The sequence below is a fragment of the Microplitis demolitor genome, chromosome 3 (assembly GCF_026212275.2).
Source record: "Microplitis demolitor isolate Queensland-Clemson2020A chromosome 3, iyMicDemo2.1a, whole genome shotgun sequence".
NCBI classification, from domain to species: domain Eukaryota; kingdom Metazoa; phylum Arthropoda; class Insecta; order Hymenoptera; family Braconidae; genus Microplitis; species Microplitis demolitor.
The window spans coordinates 22,738,636-22,754,211 of record NC_068547.1 but is presented as its reverse complement, the minus strand read 5'-3'; the positions used below and the strand labels follow the sequence as shown (position 1 = coordinate 22,754,211).

At 31.6% G+C, this 15,576-nt stretch overlaps 1 protein-coding gene across 1 annotated transcript; it reads right to left on the bottom strand.

Moving 5' to 3' along the window:
* Window positions 1-13,165: 13,165 nt before the first annotated feature.
* On the bottom strand, window positions 13,166-15,368 carry LOC103575220 (uncharacterized). The gene is made up of 4 exons (XM_008554924.2): window positions 15,172-15,368; window positions 14,881-15,051; window positions 14,656-14,792; window positions 13,166-13,464 (listed from the first exon to the last, which is right to left on the bottom strand). The coding sequence occupies exons 1-4, from the start codon at window positions 15,252-15,254 to the stop codon at window positions 13,214-13,216; spliced, it is 642 nt and encodes a 213-aa protein (XP_008553146.1). The 5' UTR covers window positions 15,255-15,368; the 3' UTR covers window positions 13,166-13,213.
* Between the last annotated feature and the right edge of the window lie 208 nt (window positions 15,369-15,576).

Here is a 15,576-nt window from a genome sequence, read left to right as displayed (position 1 = left end):
TCAAAGTTTAATATATTTTTTCAAGTGAAATTATGTCTAAAAAAAAGCCTTCAATTTTTTTCAGATAATTTTAAAAAATTTATTAGAGTAAAAAAATTTTTCTCAATTTACCAAAGAGATGTCTTACTACGAACTTGTTATTTTTCGACACTTAAATTTTATCGTCCGTGTAAAATGATTGTAAGTCTGATGAGCTATCTGTTGGTATCATGTCGACTGTACTAAATTAATAAACAGGAAACCACGAAGACCGGTGCATCGAAACCATAACAGACTATCGAGCGTTAATCGGTATAATAAATAATCCGTTGCGGTTCATTAATCTCTTAAACATCTTTTGAAAAACTTTCCAACAAAAAAGACATTAGCATTTATATTAAATTCCGATATCTAAAAATATTAAATCGTAAGAAGTGTATTATGTTTTAAAAATGATTGGAAAAGAATATCAGTGATTGGAAATAACAAAAGTCAGCTTATATTATTCTCAATTATCGTTTATTCATGAAAATAAGGGAATCAACAAAAGCTCTCGAGATATTTACGAGCATGATATGGCTGCGAGTATAGAGCACTAGCTGCTGCTGCTGCTACTGCTACTGTTGGGCTCTATACTATAAGAAATACACGCAAAAGCTCTAAAGGGGCGCGAGGGGGGTTTGGGTAATCAGTAAATGCGTCCATCAGCGGATTACGGGGGGACCACACTCTCTTCCATTTCTCTCTCCACTTGATCCATCCTCCCCCTCACTCTTCCCACCTGAGCTTCTCTATCCTGTTTTTATCCACCACCTTTTAACCCACCTCTCAGTTCCTCAACCTCACTCGCTCATTTCTTTCTTCCATCTCTTACTGCAATCACTTATTTTACTTCTGTTTCAATTTTTTACCGACTACGTGTTTTTACACCCATTTTAATGGTTTTTCATACAAATTAGTTGTGATCCACATTCCGACTCTTGTAATTATTAATGAGATTTTAATGCAGTCATTGAATTTTAATAATCCTCGTTTAAAATTTTTCATGATTAAACAGAGGAGAAAATTCATCGAAAAAATTTTATTTAATAGTTATTAATGATATTTTAAAGGAATAACCAATTTATGACATTTACATACTTAAATAGTTAATTAGTATTGATTGACACGATTTCGAATGAAATTCATTTTAATTCAAGTTTTGCTGTCAAATGACTTACAAGATATGGAATTTTGTTACCTCGCAATTTTCAGTACATTAAGAAAATCTGAATTATATATCAAAATTTCTAGAGTAATAATAGAAAATTTAAAAAAAAATTTTTTCAGTGGCTCAAGTTACGGGGCGCGATTTCGCGGTCAATTAAATTTGGCCTGATGTCTGCTCAGTAAATTGGGAAAAAATTATTTTTCTATATTGAAATCAATAAATTTATCAACTTGTTAGCGAAAATGTCAAAAGCTAGAGAAAAGTTAATAAATAAAAATATTTTAAATGTTTACTTAAAAGACACGAAATATTAGAGCTTGCCTATTTAAATTGGCTCGAGGAAGTATGAGGGGGTGGGTATCGGCGTTAGCGAAGTGGCGTCGGCACTTGGGGTGGAAGTAAACAAGTGAACAGTGAACGAGAAAAAGACGTGGCTGTGTGATGAGGTTCATAGACGGGGGTGGAGGCGATTGCTGACCGTCGGCTGCAGCCCGAGTCGGGGGTCCCCTCAGTAGTTCCATATATATTTATAGAAGACTACAAAGCAAATTGAATTGTAAATATAAAGCGTTTAAAAACAGAAACTCGCAAACGGATTCTCTAATGAGTGGCAAGAGGGAGTACTAGTACGAATAACAATACTGGAATACATTAGTCGCTTGAATTGCTACGTACTAGTGGCGTTTCCGTAAAAAGTCCAAAATAAAAAGGCCTCGCGCAAGTATAATTGGACTGAAATTAGTCCTAGACTTTTCTTCATTGACCGACCAAAAAAATATAAGACATCATTTTTTTAAATTTATTTCTTCTGCCAGATTTATTTTACTCGACTTTTTTTTTTTTTTTTTAATCAAAAATTGAAAATAAAATTAATTAAAAATTATATCCAGTAAAAAGAATAATTTTTTTTGGGGCGTTAATTAAAAAAATTTACAGATCGTTAAATAATTTTTTTTTTACCTTTTGTGTACACTGATAGTAAATATTTTATTGAATATTTCCTATTAATTAAACTGATAACAATAATGAAAATTATAAAATTAAAAACATTAGAAAATTTGAGTCGTTTACAAAAGACCGTCGGATTAATTAGCGAAAGAGAAGCTTGTTAATATAAGCGAAAGTCAAAGTCTAAGTAAAAAGTGGCGAGCTTGGGGTATTTTACTTGAGGCGAATATCACGCATAAATGAGCCAGTGGCCGGAGGTGCGTTAAACAATTTCAGCTAATGAACGAAGTTAATTACCGCGCTGTGAATCACTATCTTTTTATTTTACTTTTCATTTTTTATTTTATACATCTATATATATTTAGCCATTATGTATTATATTCACCCCAAACCCCTCCACTCGTCTCATTTAATTTCTCGCTTTTCCTTCAAGTTTCTCCACTTCCAAGTTCTTCTCCCCACCGTCCAGCCGCGATATATATTCCGGTAAAATAGCTCGAGAGAACGTCAGAACCTCGGCCAATTATAAAGTTGCACCACTAAAATTGGTTACAAAAAATTATCGTACAGTGCGAATGAGTGAATGAGAACTCTGTTTGAATAGTTAATGCCCTGTTAAATCAGCAGATTTATCTGTGGGAATATTTATATATTTTTTTCAACGTGTCAATTATCGACGCATTACACTATGAATAGAGAGTTTTTCAAAAGACCATGAATTTGAAATAAATAAGATACTTAGAGGCCAAAAAAAATTTAATATAAATGCTGGAAAGTGTGATGTTGAACCCACTCCATAAATTCAATTTATACGGATTTGACAATAATGAGCTCTTTGAAATTCTGCTGTTACCTCAATGAAGTAATCTGGCCCATGAGTTTTATCGTAACTGGTTACTTATAAATATACATAGTAATCGAATTCTGAATTAGTCTAAAAGTAATTTTATGTGAGCGGAAACTGCCAATTAGATTGTATTTAATAGTCGAGTTTTATTGTTCTTATAAGCTATTATTACATTTGGGAATTTCTCACGACAACTATAGTATTTAACTGCTCTTTTAATGATAATTATTTATGGTATTGTAATTATTGTACTGACCTTAGTCTAAAAAAATGTCCATACTTAATGGAAATTTGAAGCCTTATTAACTGATTTATGTGACGTGCATTTTTTTTATAGATATTTCAAAATATTTCATTCCAATTTAATAAAATTAACTTTAAAAATGATCTATGCGGCAGAATTATCAATGGGAACACTAATTTTAATTTAAGCATTACATTTTTACTCTACGAGAAATTATAATTTTTGGAAATCACGAAGCGTCATCGGACCAAAATTATATCAGTATACTGATGCTCAATACCCATTCTAGTTCTCAGAGACACCGAATTGATAAAAGATATACAAAATATATAACTACATATTATAATTAGAACTATAAAATTCAGTACTTACTACCTCTGCTTCATTTGTTCTCTACAAATTAACCATAGAGATTTCAATTACTCTAAAAAAAAAAAAAAATAGTATACTGAGGTCTAGTTGCCTTCATAAATAATTACACATGCACTCATATTTACTTGCAACAGCTTTTCGAAGCACGCGTGTTGAACCTCTGCGCACACACACACATATGCTCGCACACTAATGAAACGTACAAAAACACTTACACACATTAAGCTGAATATAACCGGGACGGTAGCGATTCTCGGCGTACACATTGGAGCTCTTTTCGTTAAGCCTTTTCCTTTGGCTGGTGGATGCGGTCAGACGGAAGGGGTTGAGAGGGTAAGAGAGTGAAAGGAGCGCGGGGGCTGAAATGAGAGAAAGGGAGCTCGGAAGGGTGGCCGACGTCAAGTAGGGAGGGATAGAGGCGGCCTTTAATTAACAGAAAGTGGTTCATTAGAGCTTATTCATTAGAGAGAGCGCGCGTAATTAGCAAACTCCACCCTTTCTCCAAACCTCCTTTCGCGTTTCACCCTCTACACACTTTCATCCCTCAGTAGTTGTTCTTCTCGTTTTTATCTCTCTCACTCCCACATCATCTTTCACATCTCTTCGATACCTCTTTCCTCTGTTTATTACTCCGGAACTTCAACCCTTTCTTTTCCTTTCATACTTCTTCTACTTTTCCCATGATTTTATTTTGTTTTCGTATCGCTATTCCAAAAAATCACACATTTGATTTAATACACTTTATTATTTTCTTTATATAAATTACTGTAATTAAAGTAGAATTTTTTTTTCTAAACAAAATGAAAATAGAGATAAAATTGATTAGAAATTTTTAATTAATTTATTGATAATTATAATTAGGAAATAAAACAGAATAATTACTATAGTATTGTAGAGTGAAGAGACAGGAGCTTTAGATTTATTTCTCAGTAACATATATATATATTTATATATATATAACCAGCAACATCATTACCGAGCTAAACGTAGTCTGGGACTTAGAGAGAGTAACGAATGTACATGAAAAGAAATGACAACGCGGTGAAGAAAAAAGAGGAAGTAAAACTTCTAATTACCGTAGAGCAACGTGGTGGCGATCTAATGAGGTGACCTGAGGCAAAAACAAACTTTTCCCAACTATAACAAGACCGATTTATTATAAAATGTTTACATTGCTGTGCCGAGGAATGAAAAATACTGGAAAATTGTCTATTTTTTTTTCTTTTTTTATTTCACTCTATTATTTTATCTGTAAAAAATTAAATTGAAACGTACACCAATTTGCGTGGATATTTTTTTTGTTACGTACGAATGGATCACGTGAGAAGAATGTTGTTATTTATTTAATTGAATACCTGCGGATTAATTATTTGAATTGTGTGTACTCGTTAAACTTTTAATGACACAATCTATATATATTTATATATAAATGTTGATTTTTTTATTCTTTTATTTTGTGTGCTGGTTAAATATGTAAAGAAACTCAAAAAATCGTGGCACTAATTAGCTTCAATACACCACTGACGAGCTTATATATTTTTATATATACATATATGTGGATCATATGCAACAGTCGAGACGACGGAGTCAGGTATGCATGTCCAATTAAGGTATTATAAGTTTACATTAAAAATATATATTTTATTTTTCTATTTTTAACAAAATTTTTTATAAATTTACTCAATATGACCAGCTTTAATTTTAATTTTTAATTTTTAATTAATCTAAACAAATTATTAAATTAATGTTAAAAAAAAAACTAATTGCACTATTTTTGTCGAAAACTGCTGTTTTCTGCAGACTTTTCAACTTTCAATATTTGAAAAAAATTACAATAGAATTCCAGTTGTCATTAAATTTTTTTTTTATTTTTTAGCAAAATCTGACAGTCCCAAAAAATTAAAAAATAATTAGCAACTAATTACGAAAAAATTTTAGAGCTGATTTAAAATTCAAAATTTTTTAATAGTCCAAATTACCCCATTACTATTTTTACCCTCGTCTAGTTGCCAAGAAAACTCACCTGCAGCGCATTTGTAAATTATCACACTTCCATCCTAAAAAATTTATTAAAAAAAAAATGAAGTAATTAAAGCGCTGCCTTAATACTAATAATTGACAAATAAAAAAATTCTCTACCTAATCCATCGGAAAGTCTTAATTAATGATTCGTAATTCACGGTAGTAAATAATCGTTATTATTTCTTTTATTCATAGCCTCTTATTCCGTTGAACTTTCTAAAATCCTCCTTAAGGACCAAGGACCTTGTTCCTCCTCGCCTCCACCATCCAGTCTTTCTTTTCTTCGGTGGCTCTTGCTCCCGAGTCCCAAGCTGAGTCAAATAAGATTGACGTGTCCCCGGTTCTGTTTTGTTTTTAATTAATTGAACGTTTCTGCGCCTGCGTCTGCGTCTACTCCTCCACTATTATATACACACACCATAACACAACTCTTGTGCGTCCTAAATTGGCAGGACGGCATTCTAATGCAACGGCTGAGGCTGAGGGACAGGATATCTCAAGAGGCGCAAAAAAAAGCTTCGTTACCTTCCACCCAACTTCACCACTGAATTCTTTTCGTTCCTTTATTTTATTTTTTTTTATTCATTCGTTATGTGTGCACTCTTTATCTACTCCCTGTATCCCTTTTCCAGTTAAGTGTCTTTGCCTCATTCTTTCTCTCCTCGTTATGCTGCCAGCAAGCAAATACATACATATACATTTATATATAGAGAGAGACAGGATATAAAAGGGACCAATGTAGTCGCGAAATTTGGAATAAATACCGGGCACAGTTAAATAGGCAGTAGACCGCCAGAACTAAGCCGCCGCCCGCTAGATGCTCAATTAAGTTAATTTATTTTACCCAATGCCCGATACGAGACTTTAGGGTCAGCTGGTCAGTGTGGAGATGTTTAATCGTTGCATCTATCTGTCTATACTGCAAGACTTAAACGGGGGAGAAATCGCGATGTAGATAGTGGGAGAGCCCAATGCCAGCAGTAATTGACGTATGCCCGCCCAACCAATCATTGTCTGATCTTAAATCTGAGATCCAGCCTCGGTAATTAGGATCCTTGGTATAATAAATTTATTATACGTAGTGTATGTTTATAATTAACAATTACAATGACTTCATTTATACAAATTCACTTTTTTTATTTGAATATTTTAAAAAAAAATTGTTCCTTTTCCAATAAAAATTTTTCAATTCTCTAATTATAACTACTAATTAACAAAGTTAATCATCGATTAATGTACCGTTAAATTAATTAATGGCCTTTGACTGTGAAAATAAATGTAGAATTACAATATAATTAATAAACTAATAAATGAAAACGAAGCTTGATGATAATAATAACAACAATAATAATTACAATGATGAAAGCCGTGTAGTGTAGACTATAGTAAAGTTTAAACATTGTTAGGATGATAATTATCGGTAGTGAAATATCAATTTCACAATATCAAGTAACATCAATATACTTCTTCAATGCCGATAATTAATCAAGCTACCTAATTGGATGGCTAATGACGAACTACTCGTCAGTGTAACGCTCAGCTCACCATACACACAAAATAACTAAAATAAAAAACCCTGGCCCCTTTTTCACCCACCAGCTTTTCAACTATGTTCAATTCATCTATACACTATTTCAAAATACAACACCCAATAGCTCTCCCCTCCTCTCTCCACCCCTCTTTTCAACCCTCCTCTCTTTTCCCATCCCCTGGTCCCTCCATCAATAGCGAGCTATATACATTTACATATTGAACATTTGGTTCAACTGCAATTCTATCATGTCAATCAATTCTGTATCCAATTAAATCTTACATTATTTTATTGAGTTGATATATATCACCTATTCATTATTACCAATACATCACACACTGTTCCATATATCAATGGCCCTTTCAATAAAAAATTATTTTAATTAGATTTATAAATAATTGGATCGCATTCATTGATTTTTCATTTAAAAATTATTTATAAATTTATTTTTCAAGCAAATAAATTTAAAAAAAGTACACAATCATAACATTTATTTCAAGCCACATAAAAAAAATTTTTTGGTTTCATAATATACATTAAGGTATTAAAAATGATGATCAACTAATAGCAGGTGGGATTACTTTTCCAATTGTCAAGAAATGCTTTTGCTGCGGGAATCCGTAATCACTTCTATACACATTTATTTATATTTTTATTTATATATATTTGTGCCAAGTTGACAGTGTGTGGGAGTTAGAAGTGTACAGAATAAAGCATATGTAAGACATACCGTCATGTCGTTGAGCTTTTACAAATAACGAGACAGTAAAAATGTGTGAATCCCAAGACACTTTGCAGCTTACATAATGACGGATTTTTTTTTTACATTCCTTTGTATCAACTTCCAAGTCTCGCGTCTAAATGTTGAATCTCCGTATTAACAGAGTAGCACATTAGACAATATTACTTTTGGGACATGATTTTAAAATAAGAATGCTTTTTAGTTTTATCACTATTTCATAACTTGACATCTTGTCTTTATTCTTATCCTTTGAAAAAATACTTTTACTCTGAATTTAAAGTAATTGAAATAGGTCAAATTAATCAATTATTAATGCTGTCTAAATTAATGTCCAAAGCTCTAATTTCGATATTTGTTTGATAATTTATGGATGACAAAAAATGGATGCTGGGTGTGAAATATTTTTTAATGATTTTTAAATAATTAGAGAAGTGTGTTGGGATAATTTCCCTAGATGGTTGAGAATTGTTTTGAGATAAAATGGAACGGATGAAAGAAAGGTCGGTTCGCGCTGCGGAGAAGGAAACAATGGGGTAAAAAATAATAAACAAAAAAATACCTAAAGACAGTAGATAGTGTGGGCTGGGTAAAAAGAATAAGATTCAAGAGTGCTGTGGTAAGTTGTGTGTTGAACTCGGAGGGTGTTGGTCATTAGTTGATTGGCTACCAGACAACTCTACTTTTCTCTACTCTACTCTACTATATTTTATTCTACTCGTTCTCTTTAAGTAGTATCACAGACATCACTAACGATTGTGTGGGTGTCACTCTTTGTTAGCACCTTTATAAAAGTGTAAAGTGAAAGTCTTGTTGAATTGTCAAGCTTGTAGGATTCATTTTTAAAATTTCAATGCAGTTTATAAAAATATATAAGAAAATTTGGGCAAAAGGCGGATTTTTTAAAAATTTAATTCGCTGGGTTTTATATTTTTTCCTTCTAATTAACGGGAATAAGAAAAATAATTTGTAAAAAAGGTAAAATCTAGAGATCGAAAAAATTTATTAAATAAAATTTGTATTGGCAAATTTTTGGACATCCCTTTGAGCCTAAGTCTCTTATTTTGTCTATGGGGCTTTTGAGTGAGGGGTTTACGTGTTGATGGTAGTTCTGGTGATGGGATAGAATAAATAAACGTGTAAATTGTAACAGAGAAAAAGAGCGAAGCTAGGCGGGTAACAGCGAGAATAGAAGAGTATAAACAGTAAAGAATGGTTGAAAAAAATGAAATAAAATGCATCGAAAAAAATAGATACGTTCAGATAAAATTGAAGCACGTATCGAAGCTATACGTTATTGGAACACGTTTTATGAACTGAATAAAATATCGCTAGACAAAAGTACAGTACCTCGGGTATTTATGGTGAGTTATTGTTTCACATTACCAAGAATCGGCTTTCACATTAGCTTTGAATACGACGGATAAAAAGTGTCTTTTTGTCAACATTTTTTTTTATTGATGCTAAAATTTTTCCGTATGCATACGAATGGAAAATTACTCAGTGCGTGTACGAAAATTAGTGGTGATGAGATTTTAAAAATTTTGTGTTTATATGAAAAAGGAAATTTCTTTTTACATCATCCAGCAATGAAGCAATTACATGAGATTCTATTAACAGAGACAATCAGATAGAACGTAAGGATAGTAATCGGGCATCTTGTTGACTGAATCACAGGCAGTGTCCACTCGTCTAAAATGACGTGATGTCTGTAGAGCAGAGTAGTGTAGTAATAGTAATAGTAATAGTAATAGTAATAGTAATAGTAATCGTGGTATAGAGTATTGTATATAGTGGTAGAGTAGACGGATTTGGTCCTTTGCCGTGCAAGGCAATATGTTAATCAAAGCACGAGTGATAGCCGGAGTTGGGTACAATTTGCAGTAATGGCCTAATGCGATCTATAGATATATATTTCAGCTGTACTGAGAACGATGGCGGTGTGCTGTGAGCTTCGTCGTATTGAGTCACGGTAAGTGGATTACCAAGTTGGTGGTGAGAGAAACCACCCTCATCCTCGTCCTCGTTCTCATCCTCACTCTTATTCACCCGCTCTGCCTCCATTTCACAAGGACATTGTATCGTCTGTCTTCTTGTGACAAACTGCACTCCAAGTATATAATGCCGACTGCTATCATACTTTTTTATATATTTTTTTACTCCATCAAATAAATTTAATAAAGTCACAATTTTTTTCCATTAAAAAAATTTTTTTAAATTATTGTTAGAAAATTGAATGAAATAATTTATTTTTACCGTGACTGGGAATCGAACCGGCGATAGTTAATTTAGTAATTAGAGGGGTCGGAATCAAATAATTAGAAAATTTTGACAGCTTCCAAATTATAGGATTTTTAAAATAATTTGAAAACGTACAATTAACTGAAAGCTTATGGATAATTAAAAAAAATGAGATTTATTCAAGTCGATACAAATTATTCGTACACTTCTATTAGTAATTAGAAAATATCATGGCGAAGAATAGGAAGAAAAAGAAATAAAGGCATTAATTAAATAAAAATTAAAAAATTTCCGTATATATGATTACGTTTGATTGTTAAAGAACGTCGAGTCGTGATTGCAGCCGCAAGCTTTTCGCATCGTCAAATATACATGCCCATGCTAAAAGAATTGAAAGCCTTCCTGCCTTTTATTTTAAAATTCCTGTTTTATTTCTATTTATATTTTTTATTGTCAGATTCTTCTGGCTGGCTCTTCTATTTTATCGGCGAAATGGAAACGTCGAAACAGGAATGACATGAATAGAAGGAAGAGGAAGAAACGAAGGAACGAAAAATAGTGCCGTTGATTTCCGTGCGTTTTCGTACGTCAAGCGTAAGCTCGTTTCTAATTGCGGCAGTAGTGAAGGGGTGTATAGTGCCGAACAAAAAATTAAATTCGTTTCTGTGTGATGCAAGCCAGCGGTGAAAAACTTTATATCGCTCCTTGTCTCATTTATTTTTATTTAACTATCTCATTCTACCTATTCTGCAACGTAGAAAAATTTTTACTCCCAATGTCTGCAGATATAAAAGCCTAAAACAACATTTACTGCTACAACCTCGCAAAGATCTTTTTGTATTTTTTATGAAAAACTATCGCTCACTCTGTCCCGGACATATACATTTGGCTTCATGTGAGAATTTAGTGAAAAAAACTGCGTGTACACGGCCAGAAATTAATTAGATTTTCTTCTTTCCCTCATCGGACGAGCCGGGCGATCTCTCGTCCGCGGCTTTGGTCCTTCTGATTCCCTTTCATCCCTCTCTTTCTCAATTTAGCTTCCACTGTCTTTGTCTGGCTCACTTTGGGTTTTATCGCGATAGTTAAATCACCAAACGCTGTGTAACTATATACCACTTGAGCGAAAATTGTTCTAACACGAGGCTCTGTGTACGTCCGTCTGTCTGTCTGTCTGTGAGGGTAAATTTACTAAAATCGAGAATTAAAGTCCAGGCCACGGTTAATACGAGACGAAAACACACGGATTTCAGTGATAAAGTGATGGACAAGTTTTAACCGACGTTGGTTATTGCTGTTTCGTTCGTATGCTTTCAACTGATTTAATTATATAAAACTTACTCCCCAGTAAATGCTCAAATTTTATTTTTTATTTTTATAAATTTATTATAGATACATATAACATCCTTTTCACTTTAAATGTTTGACATTTGTATTTTCGTTTTAATTGAAATAAAATTTAGTTGGCCATAATGAGTTACCTCAAAATTTTAATAATTATTTTTTTGAACAATTCAATTTTTGTGTTTTTAAGAATACCCAATTTTTTAAAAAAATGAAAAAGAAAATAAATTGCTAATTAGATCTGGAAAATTAAATGTTAGGATTTAAAATTTATATATTTTTATTTTTGAAATTATGATGGATATTAATACCTATATATATAAATTTTATCCGTCAGATAAATTTAAAAGCTCGAGCAATTTAACAGTTTGTAACCAAAATTGTCAGAGTGACGTCTCGTTGCGGTCGTGGGTGTATATTTAAAAGAGGGACTAAACTTTCGCAAAATAGTGACCACAGAAACCAAAAAATAAATGTTGTTATTATATGTAATATTCTGTTTTCGACGTGTCATCAGTTGTCATTTCTAAGAGGCATAACAGACACCTGGATATTTATGTCCCTCTAAAAATCCGGGTTTCACGTGTATTGTCACAGTAAATAATCCAGTGTGCATTAAAAAAATCTAAAGCCAAATAAAAAATATCAAGTGGGATAATAAAATTTATTTTAATGGGTAAAATGAATGATAAATAAAATAAAAAATAAAATACGGGAAAGATAAGAGGCAGAAAGAACGAGAGTGGATCAAGATTTAAACGACAAAGCAAATCGTGCTAAAGATATTTCGTGCGCTTTTATAAAGGCGTTCTGGGGAATAGCTTCTGGTATACCGCACCACGTTAACCTATATAATATGTACTCATGCCACGACATGGTACGCCACTGATGCTAGGACCATGCGTCATCTGAGCCATAAAAATGTAATAGCTCCTTAAATAACTCCGCTTGTACCATATTTATGTCGTGTCCTCTTTATGAATGTACATGTATACATATACATATAAATATGTATATCCTATTACGGCTATACACAGTCTATTTTTTTTTTTTTGTATAACCACTTTTACAAGCATCGTCCTTGGACATTTGCGTTTGCCACGACTATCCCTCTAGATACTTATCCTTTTAGGATTTCGAGAAAATCCGATTTTACTGAGCTCAAAAAAACATCTTTTCAACTGTACAGCTCTCTATTTATAAGATATTCCTATTTATCTAGAGCTAACAGATTATGTTTATTTTTTTTATTAAATATTCACTCAATTTCTTCTACTTCATCGAATGTCTCACAGAAATTCCCATTTTATCCTTACAGTCGTACAATTTTTTTTTTTTTGTGACATTTTTAAAATTAGCATAAAAAATAAGAAGCTTTCTAAGTCTCATAATTTAATTTCTAAGCGCCCAGTACACGAGTTCATTTACTTGTGCGCATGCGCAGTCGAACATCCATTTGACGGGTCGTCCATTTTGTGACACACTTAGTATGGATAAAAAAATCTTTTTAAAGGTTTTAAGTGAACATTAATATCAAATATATGACAAGTTTTTAAATAAAAGTAACTTTTTATCGAACTGAGGCCTCAGTCATTTTTCAATACATTAAAATTATAAATAAAACGTTCATACAATTTATTTGAAGTTTAAAGTTTTTAAAACGATGAATTATGTAGAAATATAAATAATATAAAATATGTTTTAGTTAAATATGTACATTGGTCAGTGTTAGTATCTCACGGAAAATGTCCGATTTTATTTGGATGAGTGTAAACAAAAACGGTGTTTACTTTGTGCTCGTGTGTCTCATCCTCTTCTTTTGTGTCCGAGTGGTGACTGAAAATAGAATTTTTAATGCGCCTTAATTTTTGGAAAAACGATACCAGGGGATTAGTTTCTTTTTCTTCTTCTTTTGGCTGCTGGAGAATTATTTGCTGGTTCAACGGCACTTGAACGACTATTCCCGGTTTTGACTCTTCATGACGGTCTGTAATATAAAATAATCATTACAATAAATTTTTTATCCAATCTAATTAAGTAAATAATCAAATTAATAATTAGTTATCAGAACTGTCAACATAAACACAAAATTTTTACTGTCGCTTATAAATTTAAATCGTTTCTATAATTCGTATGATAAATTTATATGACGCTATTTTAATTTTATTAACTCGGTTATTCATATAAAAAATTTGCATTTTATTTTTATTTTTAATGACATCCAATAGTCTGTTCAAATATATTCTCAGCAAAACGCGATTTAATTATTTCTTTATCAGCTTTGGATTTTTATAGAATAGAGCTATCCAACTCTTCAGTTTAGTTATAAAAAATAAAAGTCAAAAACTAAAGCATTATAATAATAACGCTCGACAAGTTCATATTTTTATTTATTTTTTACTGGTTTTGCTTTCTACTGACTAGCGGCATTGACGTGATATGAAAAAGTAATATAAAAAAGGTGATTTCTAAAAAAATTTAATGCGACCATAAATATCACAGTATACAAATTCAGGATTTTCGTATCAAGTAAGCCAATAATTAATTTTCAAGTTCTTATATTTAAATTAAATTATTAAGCTACTTCCTGATAAAGAACGATACTTGATAACATTATTTTAAATTAATTTCTTCCGCTAATTAAATAAGAAAATTCTTGATAAGACATTAACTAAGAAAGTAACGGCTTGATTAAGTTAAAAAATAATTAAGTTTAAAATAACGATCTTGACCGTGATAAAAATAAATTCAAATTGACAATTTTATTACATGCGCATTTAAGTTTAAAATTTTTTAAATTTTCAAACAATTTTTGTCTCTATTTTTTTTAATTTGCAGTAGATCAGTACAGTAGACTTTTTATTTTTTAATTAAGCCTGCAAATTTTATTAATCGCTTTAATAATTTTTTTTAAGCCTCCAACTCCTTCGATTCTGGGTATCTCATTTATTGAACTGATTGGAAAATCGCAAAATACCTCAGTCGATATAATTGATAATCGACTAATACTTCCCAGTCGCGATTGGGTTCGAACCCAGTTCTCTAAATAATTGTTTTTCTTTAATTATTGGTCTACTCAAATTTACAGAATGAAAATTAAAAAAAAAATTTCTAATTGACTATGAACTCAATGATTAATAATTAATAAAATTATAAGTAATCACTAATTAATACTTGCCTACACTATTTTCCTCCCACCAAGGTCGATGTCCCAAAGCCGTTGACAAACTGTCTAAGCCGAAAAGATGATGAAGCTTAGGATCAGGGACATTTTTATATTCTTGATTGTTCCACCCAAGGGACTCTAATTTATTCCTTAAATTTGAAAATAATTTTAATTATTTACACTCCATCCAATCGGACCCAACCCAACCAATTAACTTGAATAAATAAATGAACATACGTATGTAAATTATCAAGTTCATTTTTATCAGGGGCCTTAATAGATTTAGACTGATGAACATAAACCGGATAGTAATGAATGTGATAGTGATGAATATCCGATGGCAATTCTTTTTTTAACTCCTTCTTTTCTCTCAGTGTATCGAAAAAATCCATCAATACATTCTTCGGACTAAAAATATATATAAATGTAATTACAAAAAAAAAAAAACATACAACTTTGTAAATAATTTTAAGTATAAAAAAAAGGACATATATTTAAATAAGTAAATTTATAAAAAATCTGACGTACTAATGAAAAAAAAGCGCTTGTGAAGTAGTAGAAAATAGCAAAATAATAAACAATAAAAACTTGATATTGTAGAGAGATAACATCACTGTAATTTTCACATTTATTACTACAAGTATTTATTTAAAATTAAACTCCTGCATAAATTACAACCATACTATACTATAACGAGCAACACGTCAATAACATCACTAGTTCACTTGTCGCTGAGAACATACAACTGAGAATAGCTGTACATCACGATACTCTTTATATCCCATAGCTCGCTCTCACTTTGAGTTAGTTTTCTTTTTATTCTTATTGAAACTACTTACAGCAAAACTACACCCGGCTAAACTGGAAGTTAAATTAAATTATAGGCGACTGTAAAAAACTACATCAGTAAATAAATTAAAATCAAAATTTTGA